The 25995-nt window shown below is 45.3% G+C and overlaps 3 protein-coding genes across 7 annotated transcripts; all 3 read right to left on the bottom strand.

Moving 5' to 3' along the window:
- Positions 1–1032: 1032 nt before the first annotated feature.
- LOC119212640 (protein FAM117A-like) lies at positions 1033–6037 on the bottom strand. 4 transcript variants are annotated; one of them, XM_037463314.2, is made up of 9 exons: positions 5297–6037; positions 4738–4966; positions 3975–4135; positions 3185–3280; positions 2704–2823; positions 2356–2475; positions 2066–2264; positions 1689–1845; positions 1033–1393 (listed from the first exon to the last, which is right to left on the bottom strand). In XM_037463314.2, the coding sequence occupies exons 2-9, from the start codon at positions 4874–4876 to the stop codon at positions 1102–1104; spliced, it is 1284 nt and encodes a 427-aa protein (XP_037319211.2). In that variant the 5' UTR covers positions 4877–4966; positions 5297–6037; the 3' UTR covers positions 1033–1101. The 4 variants fall into 4 exon arrangements, with proteins under 4 accessions (XP_037319211.2, XP_037319212.2, XP_037319210.2 ...); XM_037463315.2 differs by having other exon boundaries at positions 2081–2264; XM_037463313.2 differs by having other exon boundaries at positions 4738–4963.
- A 1324-nt stretch (positions 6038–7361) lies between these two features.
- Positions 7362–13458, bottom strand: rundc3ab (RUN domain containing 3Ab). 2 transcript variants are annotated; one of them, XM_037463306.2, is made up of 11 exons: positions 12874–13458; positions 10602–10717; positions 10334–10461; positions 10144–10229; positions 9966–10055; positions 9793–9873; positions 9510–9675; positions 9122–9279; positions 8883–9002; positions 8705–8805; positions 7362–8582 (listed from the first exon to the last, which is right to left on the bottom strand). In XM_037463306.2, the coding sequence occupies exons 1-11, from the start codon at positions 12981–12983 to the stop codon at positions 8404–8406; spliced, it is 1335 nt and encodes a 444-aa protein (XP_037319203.1). In that variant the 5' UTR covers positions 12984–13458; the 3' UTR covers positions 7362–8403. The 2 variants fall into 2 exon arrangements, with proteins under 2 accessions (XP_037319203.1, XP_037319205.1); XM_037463308.2 differs by having other exon boundaries at positions 8457–8582; positions 8668–8805.
- A 5865-nt stretch (positions 13459–19323) lies between these two features.
- Positions 19324–25515, bottom strand: pth3r (parathyroid hormone 3 receptor). Its single transcript, XM_037463416.2, has 13 exons — positions 25450–25515; positions 23585–23690; positions 22405–22515; positions 22143–22267; positions 21961–22055; positions 21707–21860; positions 21464–21617; positions 21313–21373; positions 21162–21228; positions 20987–21081; positions 20756–20897; positions 20596–20637; positions 19324–20494 (listed from the first exon to the last, which is right to left on the bottom strand). The coding sequence occupies exons 1-13, from the start codon at positions 25513–25515 to the stop codon at positions 20054–20056; spliced, it is 1659 nt and encodes a 552-aa protein (XP_037319313.2). The 3' UTR covers positions 19324–20053.
- Between the last annotated feature and the right edge of the window lie 480 nt (positions 25516–25995).

The raw sequence follows: 25995 nt of genomic DNA, 5'->3' as shown, positions 1-25995 counted from the left end.
ACCCTCTCCTGGAAGTGCATAAAAATGCACCAGATACAGTATCTCATGTAACGCCTCAATTATACTGACAAAACAAAACTAAGACAGTTTTTTTAGCTTATGTTGCAGGTACTTGAAGAAAGATGTAGGGAATACACAATGCTACTCTTAAAAATACAAAAGTGAATACAAAAAAAAAAAAGAATTGCGACTCAAAAGTAGCAGTTCAATTTGTGCAAACATGTCTACCAGAAATAAAACTATTTGAACATCAACTTGTCAGAAGAACGTGAAAATCTTTAGAGAGAAACATTGGGTGATAAATCTACACGACTACTGGTTGTCAACTAGGCTGCGAGACCTCCAAACGATAAACATCCACCATCGAGCAGACGTCTAGAACATCAAGGAATAACAGGGTTTTTTTTTTTTTCTATATCCGTTTACATATGCAAAAGATACTTTTTTTCCTTCTTCCAGAAAACAAGACCAAGAATAACATTTGTACAACCTTTAAAGCAGGAATGAATGCACTGAAGCATTTAGATCCAAAAGGTCCAAATGGACGACCTTCTTTAGTCTACAATATCTAAATGTGATTTCATTGTGTCTTTTTATACTTTAATTTATTTACTTTTTTAAAATCAGGTAAATGTCCAACTGATTTGTCGCTCTTTGTACACCAGCAACAGGTGTAGGGTAAGGTTAGATAAGAATCTTTGAGTACTTCGAAACAAGCACATATCTCGAGGAATAGTTTTTCTTACTTGACCCAGACTCATAACATGTTGGACAGCGATGAGTTTGAAAAAACAAACAGTATAATATAAGGAATTTAAGTGTGCGTTATGGCTTCTTTGGGGAAACAGACTGTGAAGCATGTGAGCAACAAATCACCTTAAGACTAGAGTAGAATAAGACAACCCTGTATGTCACACGTGTGTTTGGCCAGAAATAATAATCTTTGGATTACGAAATGACAAACACCCAAAACAAGTAGCGTACAATTTATATAATTTTTTCCCCCCAATATTATTTTTCAAAATTAGATCATTTAAAAAAAATCGTTATAGAAGAGGAATGATCCTTTCCTAAAATAAAGCAACATCAACAAATCTGTAATCAGAAGGCGAGCCCCTCCCCGGAGCCCTCTGCCATCGCTGCGGCGGCGCAAGGAGGATCTGCGGGAGACGGCCGGTTGCCAGACGACGTCGCCTGGCAACAGCTCGTCTCCTGGACCGAGCAGCTGCCCGCCGGAGACACGGCCAGGCTGCGGAACAACAGCTCCATGGAGGGGAGCAGGGGCTTGAGGAGGCTCACGGGGCAGAAGGCCGAGCCCCCGTGCGGGGTGAAGTTTACCTTGTTGGGGTCCGGGCAGGAGGAGATGAGGGCCGGCTTGTGCTGGCGTGGAGTGCTACGGGACGAGAGGAGACGGGACACATCGTTATGCCAGAAGTAATCACATGGGCTCTGGCGGACTGATTAAATGGCGGGTCGTGTCTGGATATACAGTAGTATAAATCCAGGGCGAATGATTTGGAGGATCACCACCAGAGGGCCTCGTTGAGGGCAGCACTCCATCACCACATGTCTTTCAGAGTGGCAGAGCGGAAAATGTAAAATAAAAAAACAATGTACTAGCTGGTAAGGGGTTTAGTTCAGGGGGTCCCCAGCCATGTTGTCGGTTCCGTTTGGATAAACAGACGTACCTGGTCTCCTCCCAGACTCGGATCTTTTCGCAGCCCTCCGGTGGCTCTCTCTGGAAGCAGCAGCTCTTGTTGGGCCCCGGGGACGACAGCATCAGCAGAGAGACGTCTGCCTCACTCTGGGAGGAGGGCGGAGACGGGAGGACCACCTCTGTGCCGTCTGGTTAGCAACGGGGGGAAAGAAACAAACAAGACACGTCAATATCATCTCCACATAATTGAAAAAAATAGACGAGGACAGACAAGCTTTGTGCAAAAGGATAAGTGGTTTCAGATTGTTTTGAATGTGAAATGATAGATCCATGGCATAGACCTGCCAAAATGATCAAATTAAGTAAAAAGGACCCATTTGCAACCTGTGAACTTGTGACTTGTTATACCTATACTTCGCTGACCTTGGTGCCGATCCAGCGGTGCATATTGGAGGGGAGGTGGGGAGCTGCAGATGTTTGTTGGAGAGGAGCTGGGCGAGGACGAAGAGGAAGAGGAAGAATGCATGGTGGCCATGTCGCTCTGAGATCCACTGCTGCGGCTCTGCGGGGGTACCGGAGCCCGGTGACCGTCTGGGACCTCGAGGAGCTGAACAGGCGGAAAGGACACAAGACGTCAAGCGCCGAAGCATCACACACACGTGTGTGTGTCTAATGTGTGCAGGATAGGTGACAGTTACCCTGTGCTGGGGATGCAGAGGCTGGCAGATGAACATGCCCTCCAGCTCCTGGTTGAGGCCCTCCACACTGCAGCGGAGTCGAGGGACCAGCGTCGACAGGGGGATGGTAATAGGCGGAGTCTGAGGACGCAAAAAGCGCAGAACAGCGCATTTCGCTTTTGTTAAAAGCAGAAACATTGTGATACGTGGTGGTCTTCCTGTTGAGTCGTCGGGGAAACCGAACGCGTCTCGTTTCATTCACTTCCTGCGATGAGCCGCACCGCCTGGTGCACGACGGCAGAGATGATGCGTGGTACCGCAGTTGGTAGTGCACGTGTGTGTTTATGTGTGCCAACGCTGCCATGGTACCTGATTAGTTCCCAGGCTACAGCTCCCCGGAGGGTATCCCCGCTGGCGGCCTTTGTCGTGCCCCCCTGAGACTGCGGGTTTGCTGCGCTGCTGCTGCAGCTGTTGTTTTAGTTTAGCGATCTGCAACAAACGGAGGTTATTGTCAGTCATCAGCGCGCATGCAGGGAGGGCTTTAAACTGGCGAATGGAACACACTTTACCAAAAGGGTCTCTTCTTATTATTATTGGGATAAACTGATCAAGTTTAAAAACAAGGGTTTTTTAAAGCAAAAAAAAAAATTAAAAAAAGGGAAGTTTCATTGTCGATGAGATCATTTGGTCTCCTGTTGCCCAACACATCAAAGTGTTTGAGTCAGCCTTTTTTTTTTTTTTAAAAGAGCTTGCTTTCTCCGTCTCTCTCTCTCTCTCTCCCCACTTCTGCATTACTCAATCTGTTTGTAATAACAACATGCGTTTGCTGAACTGGATGACATAGATTCACCTCTCGCAGATGCTCAGCGCTGCCCCATGATGCCGAGCGCTTGTGGCTGCTGCCCCCTTTCCTGCTCTGGGATTTATCCCACCACGAGTCTGGGGTCTGGGGAGGGGAAGAAAGCGACCATTAGAACTTAAACCTTTCAAATGAGTTCCCGTGTGACTATTTAATCAGCATTCAGATTACGTTTTGGCCTTAAGCTGTATGGTGTTGGGAGTTGAAAATATAATAAAAACGTTTGAGTCACGCAACATCTCAGGATTTCACACATCTTTAACCAAAGCTGCACACTTGGCAGAGCTCGTTGTGCTCTGCAGCCACATCACACCGTCCACACCCACAGACTCTCTCTTTGCACAAGTCGACGTGCGAATGAGCAGAAGTGACTGAAAAACAAAGAGAGGAGGGGAGGGCGGCGGGGAGGATGTGGGCAACAGAAGAGCAGTGGCGAGTGCCAGAGCAGAGGCGAGGACGGGTGCAGCCTGAAAAAAAAAAAAAAAAAAAACGAGCTCATCAGCTGACTCTTCAAGGCTCGTTCTCACGTCTGCGGTTCTCGCTGTGCAATAGCTGTGCAGGCTGCGGACACTCCCTCCTTCCCTTCCTCTGCCGCTTATCCACTTCCTTCCCATCTCAAACGACGAGCCCTTCTCTCAACGTAACCCGACCCTCCCCCCTGAAGCCGTTAACGGCTTGAAGCGACAGAACTCCCAAAACGTGGGAAGGCGTCTGTGGGCGGGCCGTGCATTCCAGTCATTTCAACATTATTATGATCACAAATTCTTCATCTGGAGCCGACCTGGGTAGACTTGTCCTTGCGAGACGGGCAGCTCTGGCCCTCTGGTTCTTTGGGCCAGTGTCCCTGCAGGTACGGCCCGATGATGGCATCGAGAGACATGGTCCGCCTCATGCCACAGCTCAGCTGCTGCAGCTGCTGCTGCTGCGGTTTGGGCTTTCCAGCTGTCAAAGGAATCGGCTTTTTAATTTAACATAACACCGACACATAGCATATAGAACTTCGCTCATTTTAAAAACAAGCTGATGTGGACAACTCCTACATCAAAAAGATGAATTTGTTGTAACAAGAATAATTTATTTAAAGTCATCTTTACACTACTTTTTTCTGATATGCTTGTTGAAGCATGCTGGTATTTCATTAATCAAAATAGTAAAACATATTTATCCACCAATTCCAGACTGAAATCATGTCAATGTGGTATTATTATCACCATTAGTTCTTAGTGTATAGCTTTTCTTTGCACATTTCATTATTTTAGTGTAACGTGTCTTTGATTACTATGAAAAATGTTGTACGATTAAAATGTGTCATTAAATATCCTCATAATCACGTCACACTTTCATATTAAGTGTATTTCGTGATGATTACTACATTGACCGTCCTGCTGGGACAAACTAGAGGCCTGCAAGGACTCTGCTGACCTTATTGACCTTATTGATTGGCATGCTAGATTCGTCTCCTCGAAGACTGTCCCTTTGACAGGTCACACGTCTCAAGTTTGCTACGTGATCCACGAGCTGTGACAGGTGTGTGCGGCTCATACCCGACTTCCCATCTCTGCGGTGGGGTCGAGACCTGCCGGTCAGCTGATAGGGAACCGTGGCCTTCAGGGGCTGTGGACCCAAAGCAGCCGCCCGGATCTGCCCGACTCCGATCCGACCAGACATCTCACCGGAAAACATCTCCGGGACCAAACACTCCTGCGTACGGAGAAGAGGAGGTCCGGCGGGTCAGCTGAAAAACCCTCTCCTCTCCGCTGGTGACGGTGGCTACTGAAGAAGAAGAAGAAGAAGAAGAAGAAGAAACCGTTACAAAAGTCAGGCTTCGGTCACACGCGGACGAAGGAAACAAAAAGCCCCCGAGGACGCGTTAGCTCGACGGAGGAGGCCTCGGCGAACGAAGTGCCACAGAGTCCGCGGCTTTATCGGGTTCAGTTTCTGCCCTCTGGCTCGTGAGCCGAGCTAGCAGCCTAGCAAGAAAAAGTTTCTTTGTGAGGATGTTGAGATATTCTCTCTCCCCCCCTCCTCTCTCGCTTTCTCTCTCTCTCACTCTCTCTCTCTCGTCGAAGGAGGAAGCGGTTCCAGTTGTTTGTTTTAAGTCACCTTCACGTCAAGTCCTACGTCTTCTGTGACCGTCTGGAGGTGTTCTTCATTTTGTTTTTCTCGGGCTGGAGATTGTTAAATGATGGCCCAGAACACTCGCACTAACTTCCCCACTACGATGCTTCCTCTAAACACCTCCACCAGCACGCTGGTGTGGATTTAATTATGTTGGGGGGCGGGGTCAGACCCGGTGTCTCACTTTTGATTGGTTGATTTAGCATCGTACTTTAATCCTATTGGTTAATTTACCATCAATCTGTCAGACCCATGGACAGCGTAGCTGCCGTCATCGCCCACGATTCATATCTCTTCACTGATTACTCTGTAGTAAGAAATACAAACTTTTGAGGGCTGTCCATGGAGAGTTACAACTGTTAGTTGTGTTTGAGGAAATGAATGGAAAACTTTTGAAAACGTTATTAATGTTGTTTGTTTTATATTTTAGTCAAAGCATTCAAATTGACATGTGTTTTTAAACTACAAATCCTAAAATATATGCATTTAATTTGAGTATTTTGAAATGGGGGATCGTGTCATAATAAATAATGAGTACTTTTGCTTTTGTTACTTTGTTACTATACTAAGTATATTTTGTGAGTATTTTATCACTGGATTATTGCACGGGGTGATCTTGAAGAAAGATCTCAGTATTACTTTGACAGTTAATTTCCGTCTCAGAGAACATGAAGCACACATCGATTCAGTCTTAGATTCAATACTGGACAAAAATGAATGCAGACTTTTTGTTATAATGTTTTTCACAACCAAATATTTTGTAATATTGTTTAATTAGTTCATTTTATTGAATTGAGTTAGTTAAGTTAATATCAATATATCTATCCATCGATCAACGTCAATGACAAAGTTTTGCTAAATAATATATATATATATGTACTTTTTATATATAAGTATATATGACCTGCATATATTTTAAAACTGTTATTCAGTAAATATTTCCTCACACCATCGTGAGGCCTATTAAAGCACCTCAGATGGGTGTGTGCTCACCATCTGGGTGGACTGTGAAGTGGTTTTGGGTGGTGTGTGTGTGCCTGAGTCTGCGTGATGGGAGATAAATGTCCAGACACTTTCTAAAAGGGAGTGCCAATGGTCGGGCAAGAGAAGGGTGTAGAGATAACCTGGTATTAACTTTTTGGGCGCAGATCCTAGACCAGCACGAAAACTCTCATTGTCGCCCCCCCACACCGAGCTGGCCCAAAATGTGGTCTAATTCACGAGACCTCGGCCCTCGCTCAGATAACACACTCGTGCATCTGGCGCACCATAATGGGAGTGAATTTGCTTTATCGCGGAGGGGTGAAGTGCTGAACCTGCTCATCTATCTTGTGCATTTGCACTCAACAATTCATGTCACTTTACCAAAACGGCAAAAGACAAAGCCGTGGGTTGACTATAACCAACTTTCCCCCACCCTCCGGAATCCATTTATTTTACAGCCAGGCAGATAATTGGACAGTATGTCGATCTGGAATGTCTCTCCTACATAAAGCATTTCCAGCGTTTACCAAAGGACCTTGAGATGCTGTTTGTTCAGCTCTGTGTATTTGTCCGTCCTAATGAATGAATGATCCTAACCTATGACCTCACACAATATATTTCAGACGCAGGGACAATGTCAGGCTTCACAAAGCTAACGGAGCTTCAGCGGCGGCCAAAGAAACAAAAAGTGACCCCTGCAGAGGGCAGAGAGCGTGTAGTTACATACAGTAGGTCCACTTGTCTTGATGTCAGCTATTCATTTACAGCTCATTTGATTTTTCCTGGTGTTTGTGTTTGTGTCTGAATTCAAGCTGTAATTTGTGCGTGGCCAAATGGCAACCAATCAACAAAAGAGTCTACACAGGCTACATGAGCTACATGCTAACCTCATCATGCTAATATGCTAACGATGGCAACGCTACCGTCGATCTAACGTTACATGTTCATCTTATTTACCATGTACAAATTACTATTACTCAGGCTTGTATAACACCTAATGATGTTGCTCCTGAAATAAATAGAGTCAAACATGTTGTCTGGGAACCATACATACCTGTTCACACTATTACGTGGAATGCTTAAAAAAAAGGCAGTTTTATTGCAGTTTGAAATAATACAATACATCCCAACTTTCAACAGCAATACACGGGACTGCAATTTACATGGTGGTAAATCATACAAGTAAGTATGTCAAGAAATGTATTCAAATACAAAAAGAACACAGAAAACAGAGTCAAAAATTAAAATGACAAACACTTGTTGCACATTCACTATTCCTCTCCCGATAAAACTACTTCATAATGCCAGGTTTGTTGTAAAAGACAATGAAAACATTCATTCTGCATAGTCATAATGCACTTTGCATTTATATGCAATAGATTTTAAGTCTAATTTCAATGTTCACATTGTAGTGGCTCTGCAAACCTTTTCAGCCTGACGGGTCTTTAGTGTCACGTCCAAAATCTGTGTCTAACCTACAGCATGATTGAAAACAACCTTTTATTTATTCTAACTCCACACAAAGCTGTTAAATCCGAATAGGTTTCATCCTAAGTCCCTGCGGCAATTTTAACTCAGCACAGCATAAGCCTCTCTTTTTTAAAATGTCTCTGTTAATAATGCAATATAATATGGCAAACCATAGTTTCTGTTCCCTAGAAGATTATACGGGCTCCTCCACCCTGCGCTGCCGTTATTATGCAAGAGGCAGAATGAGATGAGAATGAGATACGCTGACAGACTGATCGGACGCAGACAAGCGGGCAGATACACGCAGGACAACACCAGCTGGGTTCTGATTAATGCGACCTGCTGCAGATGTGACAGAAGCTTCGAGACGTGAGGGAACACCGAACTGGAACCGGCCGTCTGCATTCCAGGAGACACTTGATCGTGTCAAGACAGCCCGAAGACAGCAGGCCGTGGGGCAAATGCAGCAGCGCTTCCGCTTCGCTGGACAATCGCAGACAACCAAGCTACTCTTTTTTTTTTTTTTTTTAATTTTTTTTTTTACAAATTCTTAAAAGGTTGAAGTTAAGACAGCGCCAGCAGAAAGGTACAGGGACTCACATAAGGGCCACAAAAGTATTCTTGCAGTGTGCTCTGGGTCAGTTAAGCGGTCGGCGGTGAGTCTTTGGCGCCCCCCAGCAGGGAGACGGGACGGGGCTGTTCTCTGCGCTGATGTTCACCAGGCACTCGCTGGACTTGAGGCTCGCCAGAGACTTACAGCTGCGGAGGGAGGCCAAGGACCCACAGAGGCCCACCATGGAGGGGGTGTAGTCCTTTTCTGAAGGAGGCGGGCACAGACGTACAAAGGGTGGGACAAATCAAGCGTGTGTATCCGCATGTGTGCGCGCGCGCCGCTTACTTACTTAGAAACTCATGAGAACCGGTTGTGCAAAATGTCACCTGTGCACCAGGCTCCGCCATTCTGCTTCCCCTCAGTTCTCTGGGAGTCCGAGTCCAGGCTGATGTCCACGGACAGCAGCTCGCTGCTCGGGAAGCTCCTCCTGCAGGTCGACACGGGGGCAAACTCAGCGGTTGCGCTACGTAGTACATCTGCAGAGTCGGCTTTTTGGATTCAAACCTGCGGAACAGCTTGACGTCGTCTTGGCTTTTGTGCGGCTGCGGCGCCGGCCACTGGTTGACCAGAGGGATTGAGAGGTTTTTGGCCAGGTGGTTGGAGTCACGTGGAATCAGGCTGGTCCTGCCGAACAAGAGGAATTCGTTACTGAGAAGTGATCAGACCCAGCCCCGTGGAAACCTTCAGCTAAACCAATGAAAAAGTGTTTTTTAAGGGAGGAACAGCGCCCTGAAATCACCCACATCTGCTCCTGAAGCTCCAGGACTATGTTCTCCAGGTCCTTCTTCTCCTGTGTGCTGTGGCTCTGCAGCTCCTCCAGTCGGGCCTTCAGCCTCTTGTTCTCTGTTTCTGTGTTCTTCAGCTGGGACTCACGCAGGCGCACCAGCTCCTCCAGGTAACCCTGACAACGCACATCCACACCGACTGAAAGGAAATGTCCACCCTTTGGACACTCGTGTTAGACACTGTCCATCCGAGGTGCTCGGTGTGTAACATAAACTATTTAGTAATGTTTGACTGTATTTTGGGGCCTGCTCACCCTTTACATGTTGAGGACATGACACTATCGACCCAGTTGCTTCTTCAAGCAACACGGTGCTGTGTATTCACCGCAAAAACATGGCCGCACACCTTTTGAGCGTTGACGATCTTGAACCTCTGCTCCATCTTGCGGCACCTTGTGCTCCAGCTGTCCTCGTCGGGGACCAGGGGGACGTACGGGTGATCGGGGACGCTGTCGTCGCTGGTGCTGCTGTCGACGCTCTGCCGATCGTCATCGTCGCTCAGGTACTCGTAGCTGCAACGGGGCGCAAATTGTTCATTCAGCCCCTCAGTATCACGACGTATTGTGTTTTCAAGAATTTAAGTTATGGGGATTAATCCCATTAAGTCTGTTGGGTCGAAGCTTTTTTACCTTTGTGAGAACTTCAAGTACGGTGTGTAGTCAATCACCGCCGAGGATTTCCCATCCAACGCCTCCCCTTTCAGACAGAAACTATGGAGGCAAAACCACACCGACAAGTAAAAAAAAGAAGATGCGTACCTGTCTATAACAATAAAATGTCCCGGAATAATAAGTCAGCTCACCTGAAATCTATGGCTCCGAGACCGATGAGCATCCCAGTGAGGACCGTGGCTTCCTCTCTCAACACGATGGCTCCCTCTGCATAGAACCTCCTGAAGGAGTCAAACACCAGCATGTGAGAAGGTGGTTTTTGGTAGTTGTGTAGTAGTTGTGTGTGTGTGTGTGTGTGTGGCCTCCAACCTGGTTGTTCTGCCGTCCCTCAGAGCAGTTGCCATGTATTCAGACAGCCTCTTCTCCATCAGGGCGACTCTGATCCAGGCTCGCCCCTGAAGCAATCACAAAATGAACCATTGTAACCACTGTACGTGTCAATACCCTCACTCCCAGCACTATGACCGTGAAACGGGGTTTGTGCGGCGCCTCCTCTCGCCTTGGCCCGGGAGCTGCTGATGTTCTCCATGCTCTCGATGCTGCCGATGCAGCTGTTGGGGACTTTGGCGCAGGCCATGCGGACGTAGTCCCAGTAACTCCTCTGACCATCGAACCAGCTGCCGGTCCCTAGGAGACCAGCGAACACGCCCACGTTGTCATACCGCGTCATGCTGATATGTTGAACATGTGAATTTCTTTCTCTCGATTTTTTTTATTTTCTTTAAAATGCAGTCAATGCAGGACGAACATCCCTGCAGGCGCGTCACCTTTGAATCGGTGGCTGAGGATGTGCTCCAGGATGGCGGCGAAATTGATGAACTCCTCGGAGGAATCATCGATTGGTTCGGCTGTGTACTTCTCCAACAGCGTCTTCACCGAAAACCTACAGAAGAGAAGGGGAACTCTTTTAAACAGGGTTTGGTTTGCCAGCAATTAAGCCCTCATGGGAATAGAGGAGTGAGCAGATCATTGGATGCAGCTTTTTTTGTTTCGGTTGTATGTAATAATTTATAGGTGTCATCCACATCCGGATGACTCACCCATTTACTGCGAAGAAGCCGCTTGTGAAAGGTTTGCAGGAAGCGCCGACGTCTCAGTGGGGAGCTTGAACTTTTGACTCTAGTCTGATTTAACACCTTAAAGTTTCTGTTTCTGCTCTATGCACTGTAGTCCTTGTTTGCACTTTGAGTATATTCATAAATTAGGAAAACACATTCAGCCAATTACACCAGGATTAACAGTTTGAATTATATCGACTGTCGGGAGAAAGGTATTTGGGAAAATAAATTAAATTGAATGAATGAAAATGAGTTAAGTGGATGAATTGAAACGTTAAATATAATATAAGACACTGATGGTGATGCATAGTTGTTACGATATTTGATTCTAAACCAAAGTGGCATCCTTACACAGCTAGCATAGCTAAATATTAGAAACAACCAATGGATTCTAGTGTAAAGATGTCCCTGCATATTTAAACGGTGACCTCCTGCCATAACATGTAAACGCCATTCTGTTTATTTAAGGCAACATTATCCTTCTGCTGAATGCACCACTCCACTTAATATCTTCCCGGAGACTAAATAATTCAAAAGGTCCATTTGCTGCAAGAACACCTGCCAAATGCTGTTTGTCCAGAGATGAGGAGAAATCATTTGGGGCACAATGGGCACCAAGTGCATCTCAAGTCAAGCCCATGAGATTTGAATATTTTTCAGCACTTTAACAACACTTTTTGTAGCATTTTACCAAAAGAGTCATTTCTTAAAACAAGGACCACTTAACCTGTAAAAAATACAAAATCAGGAGAATAAAATGAAGTAAAGTAAATGTAAATCTTTGGATCTTTGGAAGTGCACTTGAGTCCAAGTCACGTGACTTGAGTCCACACCTCTGCTGTGGGGCAACAAGGGGCATAATGGAGCCCAGCCCGGGTCGACGTGACCTCTGCCGCACACAGTCGCTCCCTCAGACACAAATGGCGGCCAAGTGATTTCACTCGCCTTTGTTCCAGACACAACAATGTCTCATTGAGCTCAGCCCAGCAGAGCAGAGAGGTGCAGTCTCGTGGGTTCCACAACATACTGTGTGACAGGAGATGTGACCGCATTTGTATTTTACTACCATGTTCTTTTGAAAAAGACTAAATCCAACTTAATCCGTTATGTTTATTTTAACCTGCACAATTTGCTCCTCTTTTTGCTCTGATTGTGGTGTCCTGAGGGAAATATCTGGCTCATGGAGGGCTAGAAGCTTCAATAAGTTCACTTACCGTGTCTTTCTTTTTTTTTTGCTTAGTCATTTTAGAGCTATTTAGCTGAAAACAGCAGTCGGCACTATGAGCCACAACTGAGTGAGTGAACACAGTATTCCAAAGCCGTGGGCCCGGAAAATAAAAAATACTGAGCCGAAAGCCGCCTAAATGCACCACAGAGAGCTGTCGGGAGCTGAAAAGGCTCTTTGCATTACACATCATTTGATCCTTTGTTTTTATAAAAATGATAAAATACAGCATGCGTTAGATGAGATGCTAACGATGTGACAGCATGTTGGAGAATAGATTTATGTAAACACTGAGATAGTTTGGCTCTTTGAACACACTGTATAATAATGTGCAAAGTGCATGTAAGGTAAAACCTTCATTCAATCAGGACCTAAAGTACAGCCCCCCCCCCCTGCCTCCCCCCGCCCTGCATCCCTGGGGGGCCAGCTAGTCCTTGCCCCAGGAAGGTTTTCGTCATAGCAACCACGCCATTGGGAGGAGGTGAGGGAGGGGATGAGGTGGGGGGGGGGGGGTAATAAACTGCACTGACAAAGATGACACTGCTAAACTCACACAGAACCGGGTCAGTGGCTTGCCTGATTGTGCATGTGTATGATACACTATAATACACACACACACACACACCCCCCACACACACATATATTTATATATATATATATAATGGCGTATTATGAGAATGATGTAAGCGTGCATGTTAAAGTACATGTTTAATCTATGATACTACATGTCTATTGTTGGATAATAGATGGACTGACCTGCAGACCGCGATGAGGTTCCTGCGCTCCACCGCCACGTTCCGAAGCGACCCCCCTTTCCTCGAGGCCTCTCCCGTGGCCATCGCCGCCTGCACACAGCCGGTCTCCATCCGGCGAGGAGGCAGCCCCGGGATGAAAGGACCGCTCCCTGTCGGCCACCGGTCCTCCTCATTCACTGCCGGCCGCCAGGAGACGACGTCGCCCCGCAGCAGAGCCGCTGACAGCCGGCGCCGGTGCTTGGTCTCACGGCGGAGGAGACACAGCCCGAGACATCAGATGCATTACTAATATTATTACTATTATTATTATTATTATTGGTCTTAACAACAGAGGACTGGGTCACGTCTCCTCTCTCTCATGCTTTCTCTCTCCGCCTACTTTTCTTTCATGACGTCACTGAGGCAGCTGCCGTCAGTTTGAACATGACGAATCGCCTCCATGTTATAAATGACGCGTGTACAGTTTCCTGCTAAAAAAAAACTTCACTGGGAAGATCGGAATGCAATATTTTGCAAATAAAACACATTTGCAACGCAATGCGATGGATAAATGTGGAATACATTAAACTGACCAATAGTCTCACAACCGAGCCTTTATAAGAATTTTCATTGTGGAATTTCATAGTTTCAAAAAACGTCTTAGATATATTATTTTTTGTTTTATTCAAATCAACAGAACTTTAAGTCAACATACAATTGACAAAAAATTCAAATATGTCAGACTTAATATTTCAGTTTCATGAAATGGTGCGTCCTTGTTAAACATCATTTAGCTTCATAACAGAAATAAAACATATTGCACAATAAAGTGCTGATGCTTCCTGGGTCTTTCTCTATTTGTTATCTCATTACATATTTGAATATATTCTAATTCATCCTTTCTCGTCAAAGAACATTTTGCACTCATGAGCATTGTGATTGTAAGTTGTAAAGTTAAATCTCTTGTTCGATAACATATTCTATGAATGATTTTAGAGTGCAATGACGGCGATATCATCACTTCCAGCCCCACCACCACCATCGTCATCAAGCTCATTTCCGGTCCATCTCCCCCTTCACTGTCCTCCCTCCCCTTCTTTTGCCTTTTCCTGCCACCAGGAGGAGGAGGCCGAGTGTCCGGAGCCGATTGGAGGGGCATCAAATGGTGACCCTCTGGTCCCCAACCTCCCCCTCTCTAATAACCTGACAGCTGGCCGCCGGGTTGGTCTTGTGGTGCCGGTGCAGGAGGAATCGCTCATGCACATCAGTGCCCACTGCCCCGTATGTTTTCAAAGCCTCATGTTATGCTGATCAACTATCATCTTTGATCTAAAATGAGATTCAGGACTAACGAGATGTGATGTGCAGATCGCAGTTTTATGGCTCAGTGTACGATGATTTACAGCCATGTTTTTAATAGCATCCTTTCCGATGGGCTCTTCTGGGCGGTTGGATTTTAATTTCCGAGCTTTGGATTGGAGACAAAGTTCTTTGTCTGCGATGCACTATTATATAAAGTGAGTTCTGTTCTTGTGTGGCAGCCCCTGAACGGTTGGTTTGTGATAAATCCATTGCGTAGGATATTATGGTCATGAAAACAAACAGACATACACTAATATAATCCCCATTCAATAGCACAATAATCCACTTTATGTACTTCAGATGCCCTGAAACACAAGTAAAACTTCTAAAATGTTTGAGCGTAATTTAATTTTCATTTTGTTTTAAACTCTCTTGTATCTTTCCTGATCATTTAAAGGGGCACTCTATTGCCAACCCAGTCTCCAAAAAAAGCGTGAAATGGCTACGTTGGTCCACCGTGATAAACGTTGTCATGTTACGTTTTCCCCCAAAATAACGTTACTATGTTACGTTTCTTTTGGCCCATTCATTTACATTGCTTTGCAAATAGGTCACGTGACTATCAAGTTTCCCGGTAGCGAAAAGAAAAACATGGCGGACGGTCAGCATAATCTCCGTGAAAAACACAATATTTTAAGAAAGCATCAGCATTTGTATGCATTTCGATGGCATTTCTAGCGAGAAGTATGCGTTATTCTTTCATAATCTTCTATCAGAGACTGTAGAAGACCTTCCGTTTATTCGTTTCTGCGAAGATTTGAGTGTCCCTTTGGCAAAGCGTGGCTACGCAACGCCTTTAACGGCGCATTATTAAAAAAACACTTCCAGTGGGGGCGTTACCGTAAAGAAGCGTTCAGCCTTAAAGCCACTAATCGCCAAACAAAACAAACTCAAAGCACTCGAATCACATTATGACTTTTTAAACATAAATTCCGTTATTTTTATGAGTTTTCAATGAAAGAATGCATCATTTCCGGGGGTAGGCATGCCCGGGACATCCCGAATTATGGGCAATTTTGATTTGTCCAGCTTTTTGACAGCTCCAGTCCCGACTTCCAATCACAGCCTCCTAAATCAATGACGCGCCTAAAACTCTCGGATCGAACATTACGTCTTGTTTACATGGGAAAGGGGGGCGGGGCTTCGCCCTCAGAGCGGAGCGTCATTTCTCGCTCCACACGTCTCCTCTTTTTACTGGCCAGGAAAACGGGCGATCTATCCCACGTGGGTCTGGCTCCATTCCATTGGCTCTGACGAATCCATAGAGAGGCGGGACTTATAATTTGCCCGGCAAACGGAGAGATTTGAGCTGCATTGCTTCCACTGTGCGTGAAGTGGCCGTGAGGCCTCCACTAAAGTCTCTCTCTATTTGTTCTGCTTTACTCAATAAAAGTAAAACCTTTACAGATATACTGTCCACACACTAGGCTAACATAATGGAGACTTCCAGGCTTCGTCCTTTATGTTTTATGGGGATAAAGCCCCTGTAAGTAGTTTTTTCCCAAGCAAATCTGAGTTTCTTCTTTTTTTGTGTGTCCCATACAAATATCAAAATATATATACTGATTTTCACATCCAAACACACTCACTTATGTTCCCTTTTATCATGACAACAAGAAATTTCAAGATATACCTTTTGCTTTCATAAATCATACAGTGTGTAAATGCCCAGCAGTGTACGGTCCGGGGGCCCCTATCGGGCCACTTGTTAGATGGTTCGATTAGTCTATCACTACTATACTTTGATCTGACGACTAATTTGCACATCATGCTCGTACCGGCATGGCTTCGCCCTTCCCAGGCATAGTTCATCATCTTCCCGGGTCCTATAGCCAGTGTTGGGAAAGTTTACTTTCTACATTAACTAGTTCAAAGTTTAGTTTACAAATTTTAAAAAGGAACTAGTTCAGTTCATAATTCAAAATATTTGAACTAAGTTCACGGTTCCAAAAAATGAACTAGTTCAGTTCTTTTTTTCCATACGTTGCTGCGAGCTATTTTTTTTTTAAATTATTGCCACAGCCCAGAACCACAGACAGCAATTATTTTATCAGTTTTAACACTGAAGCTATGCATCAGATTTAATCTTCTTATCCAATTTGAATCCTTATCCAACCAGGGTTTACATTAGCATTGAGGGGACAGCATTTCCCTAATGATTCTTTGATGCTATGTTGCTGTCTATTCACTCCACACTAGCAGCAGTTGCAGAGTTTACCCCTACACTACATTCTCAAACACATGCTGCTTAAATGGTCTTTTTTAAATAAGGAATTATTAAAAGAAAAACAGGACAGTAATCATTAAGGTGCAAATGTTTGCAAAGAAAGGTCAGATTCCTCCCATCCTCACCGACCTTGTCAGTAACTTCATAAACTCTTTAAAATTATTATACGCCGCCTCTTTGCTACACTTATTAATGCGCGTTTATGGTGTGTTTTCTATAGAAATCTGGTACCCCATTGAACGATGTTAAGCTGAACGAACGCGCCGTTCATAGACACCAGAATGAACGAGAACAGTGACGTTCATCGGGCATTAATACAGTACGTTGAGTTCACGTTCGCCCAAAATATCAACAAGTTTATGAACGCGTTCAGGCACAACACTGTCCCAAAAGGGCCGGGATCGCACCTCACCCAGCATGCCTCGGCCTTCACTTTTTTCACTACAGAGTTTTGTTGCACCCTGTGACTCCGGCGTTAGACTCCTTCGACTGAGTTTTAAGATGGGTTGGATGGGTTACTGACTAAAATTTATGCCCCCACCCCCTAACTGCCTCAGGGAAACTTGTAAATATAATAAGTCAAATAAGTCAAACAAGCAAGTTGTATCTGGTTTAACCCTTTTATTCCTGTAGGCGTTTTTTAGGTCTCATGCTGGAAATTGCATTTACACACTAAAACTAGGATAACGCATGTCTGATGATAGTGACAGTGAGTCTGTCGATCAAGATGAGGATGGAGACATAGTAGAGGTTGAAAATCCTCCTTGTTGAACACCCCACAATACATTCTGTGCTCCCTCTGGCATAACATTTCTAATGATATCATGTCCCCCCCTTCAGTATTTTAAGACATTCTTCAGGTTATTGTAGGCCAGTTGAATGTGTATGCCATAAAATTTGACACAAACAAGCCCTTTAAGTTTACATGTTTTGTATGTGGATTTTGTACATACAGTGTTGGTCATTTCATTTCTTTGTTTAATATTTTTGAATTTATGTTTGAATCCATTTGTGGTTAATGTGCTCAAAATGCACTACTTTCTTAATGCTTACATTGCTTGTTTGACTTATTATATTTACAAGTTACCCTGAGGCAACAGACCTAAATCAAGTTAGGGGGTGGGGGCATATATTTTAGTCGGTAACCCATCAAACCCATCTAACAAGTGGCCCGATAGGGGCCCTCGGACCGTACACTGCTGGGCATTTACACACTAAAACTGTATGATTTATGAAAGCAAAAGGTATATCTTGAAATTTCTTGTTGTCATGATAAAAGGGAACATAAGTGAGTGTGTTTGGATGTGAAAATCAGTATATATATTTTGATATTTGTATGGGACACACAAAAAAAGAAGAAACTCAGATTTGCTTGGGAAAAAACTACTTACAGGGGCTTTATCCCCATAAAACATAAAGGACGAAGCCTGGAAGTCTCCATTATGTTAGCCTAGTGTGTGGACAGTATATCTGTAAAGGTTTTACTTTTATTGAGTAAAGCAGAACAAATAGAGAGAGACTTTAGTGGAGGCCTCACGGCCACTTCACGCACAGTGGAAGCAATGCAGCTCAAATCTCTCCGTTTGCCGGGCAAATTATAAGTCCCGCCTCTCTATGGATTCGTCAGAGCCAATGGAATGGAGCCAGACCCACGTGGGATAGATCGCCCGTTTTCCTGGCCAGTAAAAAGAGGAGACGTGTGGAGCGAGAAATGACGCTCCGCTCTGAGGGCGAAGCCCCGCCCCCCTTTCCCATGTAAACAAGACGTAATGTTCGATCCGAGAGTTTTAGGCGCGTCATTGATTTAGGAGGCTGTGATTGGAAGTCGGGACTGGAGCTGTCAAAAAGCTGGACAAATCAAAATTGCCCATAATTCGGGATGTCCCGGGCATGCCTACCCCCGGAAATGATGCATTCTTTCATTGAAAACTCATAAAAATAACGGAATTTATGTTTAAAAAGTCATAATGTGATTCGAGTGCTTTGAGTTTGTTTTGTTTGGCGATTAGTGGCTTTAAGGCTGAACGCTTCTTTACGGTAACGCCCCCACTGGAAGTGTTTTTTTAATAATGCGCCGTTAAAGGCGTTGCGTAGCCACGCTTTGCCAAAGGGACACTCAAATCTTCGCAGAAACGAATAAACGGAAGGTCTTCTACAGTCTCTGATAGAAGATTATGAAAGAATAACGCATACTTCTCGCTAGAAATGCCATCGAAATGCATACAAATGCTGATGCTTTCTTAAAATATTGTGTTTTTCACGGAGATTATGCTGACCGTCCGCCATGTTTTTCTTTTCGCTACCGGGAAACTTGATAGTCACGTGACCTATTTGCAAAGCAATGTAAATGAATGGGCCAAAAGAAACGTAACATAGTAACGTTATTTTGGGGGAAAACGTAACATGACAACGTTTATCACGGTGGACCAACGTAGCCATTTCACGCTTTTTTTGGAGACTGGGTTGCTATTGCAAAATCATGTGTCTGTAAATATTTGTCAAAAACTAAAGGGGCTTTGCCAAAGAGGTAATACGTTCTCAATTTCAATTAAATTATGGGATACATTTAATGTGATATTTTACAGGGCAAAAAAATGGTAGAGTTCGAGAAAGAAAGCTTCCATCCCTTAGCCTTAATATATTATCGTCACTGTATAAATGTGTTCCATGGCTGCTTGAAAGTTGTGTAATTTTTGTCCCATACAAATAAACCTTTTATAAATTCCACTCTTGTTCTACCAGTTTGTCCAAGATGTGTGCTTCGATCAAAGGAACACTGACTCAATTGATTTCAGATCGGCTTGATCGGATTCCCTTTATTAGAGCAAACAAGGCCCACATGCAAAACATTAACACACCTTGATTTCACTTTACACACGTCTCCCTAATTCTTTGACACCTGAAAACACTCCCGAGCTGTTTACAGGCCTGTTCACCTTGTGAATGCTGGAGTCTTGTGCTGCAGGTTTGTCACTCACGCACGAGGTCTACAAGCGGCGGCGGTGCCTCCGGCTCGGAGCCGACGTCTGAGGGCAGCGTGTGAAATTCCGGACGGTGTTGCGACGGCTTTCGGGGGCCGGAGGTTAAACGGAGGAAGGGGTTGGGCGTCGGCCCCGTGAGGGGGGGGGGAGGCTCCGTGCATCGGCCTAACGGGGTAATGTCATGCAGGATGGACAACAGGAAAGGTGTCTAGACAGGCTGTCTGACTCACTGACTATCCAGCTTTCCACAGTCTGTTCACGGGCGTACCATATGTTTGTATTATGTACACTGACATACATTAAATAGATCTACAAGAAATCCATCAGTAAGATTTTGATCTTTTATACAAACCAGATCTTTCCCCAATCTCCATCAACCAATCGCGTCGGTATTGTATCTTAAATCAAGTCACCTCTTTCTTGGTGTCATTTTTTAGCAAAATCCTCCTCATCATAGCAACACATTTCGGGGCTGCATCACCCCCCCCCCCCCTGTAAATCTCAGTTCTCATCCCGATGGGCTCAAGTCCCTACTGAACTGAAATCCCAATAGGGCCTTGTTGAAGATGACCAGTTCATCCCTGCTGAGTCCACCACCTCATTGACACCTCAATATATACATAAAGAAACAATCACAAGACGGTCTCCACCTCCTTCGGGGAAAGGCAGCTTCCTTGAACTTCGGCTCCAGTGGTTCCGGCCGGAGGAGCTCCATCACTTTTGGCATCGGGGTTCCCCTCGCCGGCTCCGGCTCGCCTGGCAGCCACGGCAGACTCCGTCGTCCCCGGGTTCCTGTCACCCGGCTCCTGTTTGTGGCCAGAGGCCTCAGCGACGCCGGATTGCGGGTGGAGAGGGCCGTGGCGGGGCGGCCTGACCCCTGACCCCCGGGCGGCGGCGGCTCCGGCGGGGGGAAGAGCTCTGGGGTTGGCGGCGGACAGGCTGACGCTGTGGGTGGCGGCGTGTGACATCATGCCGTAGTAACAGCTGCCTGCGCTGCTGGTCATCCTGGCCTTCTGTCTGATGTCCAGCGTGAGGCTGCGTCTTAGCCACGCCTTCCTCACCTCCGCCTGCACCTGAGGGGCGAGAAGAGGGAGTCGGACGGAACGTGGCGTTCGTCTCCTGCCAATCGGCAGGTGTGAGATCACTCTTTGTAAAGAAGGGAGGGCTCTGTTACCTCTCCGTTGCAGAAACAGTAGATGAATGCCACAAAAAAACCCTGAAGAAAGGAAATTCAGAGCTTATTGAAAAGGAGTTGACCGCAATTTTGGGCTGCATTTAGAACTCTTTTTTTGCCTTCATTTAGAAAAGTTAAGTTTACAAACGTGCTTTCTCACCTGGGAGGAATTGAAGAACATCTCATAATGCATCTGCACCTGCCACAGCAGCCCGGTGACCTCGGTGTAGGGCAGAGCCATGAAAACCATGTAGTGAACCCCAAACAAGGGCATGAGGACCAGTGTGGACTTGAGCAGCTTCCTGCAGATTAAGGGCGGGAACATTCATGTAAGACTCTTGTCCAAGGATGGTGGCATCATTCTATAAGATTCTCAAGGAAAAAACTTTACCGGTATTGCTTCCGGGGATCCAATTTGCCGGTGTTGGTTTCCCACAGTTTAGAGGCCAGTACACGTATGATGTTGAGGAAGAGGAGGAAATTCACCTGCAGAGGCGTATAATGAGACCGCGGTTATATAGTCTCAGACATCATTTTATGTCCTAAACATGTCAATATTTTCTTACAACAATGGCTGCCAGGATGGGAACTTGATAGATCCACTTCAAGTTTCCTGCACTGATGTCCCAACATCTGAAAGAGGAGACAAAAGACTTAAAGTGAGCGTTTTATGAGTCACCGCGGACATTAGACGAGTGAACGCGTCGCACGACTCACTGTGTGTCGGCCAGCGAAGCTCGAGCACTGACCCAAACGGACACGAACACGGACGGGGCACCTGAGGTGAGCGGAGAGAAGAGAAAAAAAAACAACAACACATTTTTAAAATCATCGTTAGACAACGGATCATCTGACCTGACCAGCTTACCCCAACCGATGATGGTTAGGGCCCACAAGTAGCTCTTGTCCGAAAGGAAGGCCATGAAGATGAGGCTGTGCAGGTACAACCCCTCCACCAGGATCCAGTAGTGGTTGGTCGCCAGGAAATAGAGGAAGAGAGTAACCGCGACTTTACAGCCGGCCTGAGGAAAACAAAAAGGGAACACGAAAGGAAACGTTTAAACAGGCCGAAAGGCCGCCGGAACGGCGGATGTGGAACCGCAGGGTTTACCGTGTGGGACTTCTGCACGGCGAACCCGGTGTCGTCATATTCGTCTTCGGACATGGCGTGGAGCACGGCATCCTTCACGAAGATGCTGACTGCTCGGCATATGAAGGAGGCGAAGAGGTGAATGTGGATGTAGTTACGTGTGCAGTGAAGGCGCCTGAAAGGTCACGGACAATTCATTTCGGTAAAGCCAGAAAAAAAACAACAAAAAAAACGAGACGGCTTGACAATGAATGCTCCGTATTTTAGTTTCTCACTTGAAAAAGCCGAGGATGGACACCGCCACCGAAAGGGACGCGAGAGAAATGGAGTAGCCGACGGTGTACATGAGGTGGAGTCTCTCAAACACCTTCTGGAGTGAGAAAAAAAAAAACCCAAAACACCGTTTAGAGTGTTCCCCCGCCACTCACCAGAACAACACCCGGATGGCGCGGCGTACCTCCTCCTGGCTCCTGTGGTCGGAGGCCAGGTGAGCGGTGCACTCGGTGTAGTTGGCCCACGTGCGGTTGACGCTGGGCACCTGTTCCCAGCTCCCCGCCGCGTCACACTGCCGATGGGCCTGTCCTTAAGTGGCGGGACACGTGGACAGCATTAGCACACGTATAATCGGCTGGCAGTTTCTTTCCACGGGGCCTCAATGAGACCGAGGAAACAGCTGGTGTGTTACATTCTGCCGGTTAGTGTCTTTCGAGGCGTCCCACCTCTGTGGTTGAAGTCGTAGATGTACTGTGGACACAGAACCGACACCAGCCGACCCGCTCGGCTCCGCGGCCAGCAGATGATCCCGTCCCACTCGGGGACGCAGTCACCTTCTGCACACGGGATGGGAAACAGCTGTTAGCGCTGACTTGACGCTTTCCCTGCAGACGCAAATGTTCCGTGTGGGATGATGGATGTTGCCTCGTTGGACAGACACGAGGCTCCGTCAAAATTTAGATTAATCGTGGATAAAAAAAAAAAAATCACAATTCACTTTCGATAATCATTGAATATTGACCCTTTTCAACTGAGAGCATGTAGTGTAACGTGTAAAGTAGCATAACATGTAGTCCTAGATGGTAAAGTATCTAAAAATTGTACAATGAGTAAAAATATCACTATATGGTTTTCACCTGACACTAACATTAAGACTAGTAAAGTTAATATGCTTAAAAAAAATAGAACTTACATCAGGTTCATTGGGTTTTCAATTTAACACATGTGATGTTGTATTTTTATACATAATTATATTAGATATCATTGTTTACTGTTTCTCTCGTATACCTCACCAGCCTTCAAACCAAGGCTCCATCTGACAATGATTCCTTTCCAAACTGATCAGTGAAGTAATTTATTATCAGCTTCTGCGTCGTCATGTGAGTGAAAAATGGCCCGATATTGTCTGCTCTTTGACTCGTAATCAGAGCGACACTGCTCGGCAGGATATTGAATGGGCGTTAAATCTGATCTGAAAATAAAAATAAATAATTAATACGGTATCTAATTATGCATTTCGACATGCACTCACTCACCGTGTTGTTGTTTTTTTTACTAACAGTGGATGTGCTCACTAATGTACCTTATTTCTTTAATAAGGGCAGATTTTTTACATTTTGAAAGGAGAAACAAGAACTATATAACATAATATTCCCGATGTCAGCTTTTTTCTTTCAGTGAAAGGATGAATGGGATTTTATAGATGGATATAAAATAAATATATAAAATGGGACTACAATGCAATTAAAAATGTACATTTTCATACATTTTTATTTAAATTATTGCATTGTTTAGGGGCAAGCTATAATTTTTCTCACAGGGAAAATAATTTAAAAGATGACCAGGACGCTGTTGACTTGCACAGACTGCGACCTTTTAACAACTTTCCAAAAGCTGCACACAAACCTTCGACCAAGGACATATGTGCCTTGATGCTCCTCTCACACTTTGCGTGAGCACCAATCAGAACGTAGATCTGCTCGTCTCGCGTGATGACGTCATCAGAGTCTACCTGTACAGGGCGGATAAGAGAGACGAGACCCAGCGATGTGAGAGATGCAGTGTAGCTCATCTCAGCCGCTGCGCCATTCTTACTGTCACGGTTTGGCTTCGCTTCCTGTTTTAGTTTGAAGTTTCATGTCTCTTGTGGTCCTGGGTTAACTTCACTTCCTGCCTTGTCTTGTGATTGCGTGATTGTCTCCACCTGTGTCCAATCACCTGCACCTCCCTTGTGTATTTAAGCCCTGTGTGCCTGTTGTCCCCTGTCGCGTCATTGTCAAATGTCCCTCGTCGTTGGAGCACGTTTTGGTTTGATAATAAAGAGCACTTTTGTGATTGAAAACTCTGCGCCTGACTCCTCACTGCACCTGCTCCAGCCCCGAGTACGTGACACTTACCTTCTAATCTATTTATATTTTAAAAGAAGTTGAAATTTCCCTTTTAAAATTTAAAATTCCCCAACTTTCCACAACAAAACCCTCCCCCGGGGATCCGGTGCGCTAACTCCTGGCGTCCTGACATAGTTGTGCGAGGGTGCGGTATGTCGTGATCCCTCGCCAACCCCTTTCCACGTTGGGCCTGGTCCTCAGCCCGCCGCGCTGCGGAGAGCTGCTCCACACAGGCAGCTTTGTGTTACTGGGTACCTTTCACCAAGCAGGATCACTTCAAATGAACCATCCGATGGAGGACAGTGCGTATTGAAGCACTCAGAATGCTGAACAATCCTCATTCGTGTTGGGATGGAAAGCCAATAGAGACATATTGAGCAGGCCAAACCACTTGTTGGGTGATGCACCGTGGAAACGCTGTGTCGATTATGCAGGACCATAATTAGTTATTCAAGATGTCAAACAAAGACTCTGCCTCCACAATACATACTCAAAATTCAATAAACGCAAGTCGATGGAGAGAAGTCGTTCACTTTGCTTTGCACGGGGGGGTTCATGCAGACGGACGGGACGTGTCAATAAAACAATTAGAGCCGGACATCGACCCGCCTTTGTGTCATAATTAAATCTGCTCCCTCAGCGCGAGGCTCTCAGGATCGACCCGAGGATGACGAAGAGATCCCGGAGCGTCTGGCCTCAGTGGGTGAAAGGTCAAAGGCGTCAAAGATTGAGGGCTCTTTTGTGTGTGTGTGTGTGTTTAACCTTTGCAATTCCCTTCTTTTTTAGTGGGTAATTTTCCTATTTTGGTTTCTGCAAATAAACCCAGGCTCAGTTATTCCGTATCACCTAATTGGTTGAAAAGTAAAGAAATCCTCATCTATCTGTTGTCAGTCTTGTTGATAAATGGCTGGAAGATTTCCTCCATGGCACGAGATGAATCTTATTCCAAATATTCAGACGATCAGACAAAGTCGCGGATAGATGACATTTTCTACATTTGGGCTCAAAGTGCAGCAGTATGGGAGCATTATTTCTGACTCAGTGTCATGTTATAGTGTAAGATATGAAGCTAATGTGTGAAAAGTTTAAATTTAGAACATTAAAACCCCATCCCACTGAGAATTGACTTATTTTGGTGTTACCTTTATTTAAGATGGTGATTTTCCCATAGTTTAAGGAGGTTTCATTTATCCATCATTATTAATATCAAATAAGATTCCTGAGAACATGTTTGCATAAATAATATAACACCATTTTTTGCAAACATTCATGTCTGGCTTAAGGGACTAAAGCTAAAGGAACGCAAAAAGAAACGTAGGAGTTTTAATCAACAAGGTTATTAACAACTAAATCACCTAAACACAGCAGATAGGGCTCACTTACCAGTGCAGTCACCAGTATGACACTGTGGAGAAGAGCCAATGCACCAGTTCCCTGTGCAGACAGCATCACGTCTTCTCAGCTGTGGACTCAAACGGAACGTTCAGATCATCTTTTCCTCCCCGGGTGGAATTGAAGGAATTTGTATCCCAAAGACGGCCCAACAGGTTGTAGTTATTCTATGAATGTAGTCTTCTTGAGCGTTTTGATCTTTTGATATACCCGGAAACAATCCTTTAAAAATGTCTCTTCTCTGCAGAAGATCAGTGGGCATCACTAACTCAGCCGGAGACAGACCAGAAAGGTCCGCCTGTGTTGTGAGCAGAGACGCGCTGTGATGCTCCGTGGACGAAATCTCCCCCTTTTACGGGTCTTTGGACCGTCGTCCATCAGAGACAGTTGGCCTTGATTGGCTGTGGCTTCCTCTCACTTAACTCTTTGTGCTTCCCTGCAGTGTCTGCTCACCTGTCTGTTGCTGCCTTTCTGCTCTTATCTCTTTCCAGACGGAGTGATATTTGCTTTTACCATCTAGTTGCGATGGTCTCATTT

This window comes from Pungitius pungitius, chromosome 21, assembly GCF_949316345.1.
Source record: "Pungitius pungitius chromosome 21, fPunPun2.1, whole genome shotgun sequence".
Lineage (NCBI taxonomy): Eukaryota > Metazoa > Chordata > Actinopteri > Perciformes > Gasterosteidae > Pungitius > Pungitius pungitius.
The sequence above is the reverse complement of the archived record's forward strand: the minus strand, read 5'-3'. Positions and strand labels throughout refer to the sequence as shown.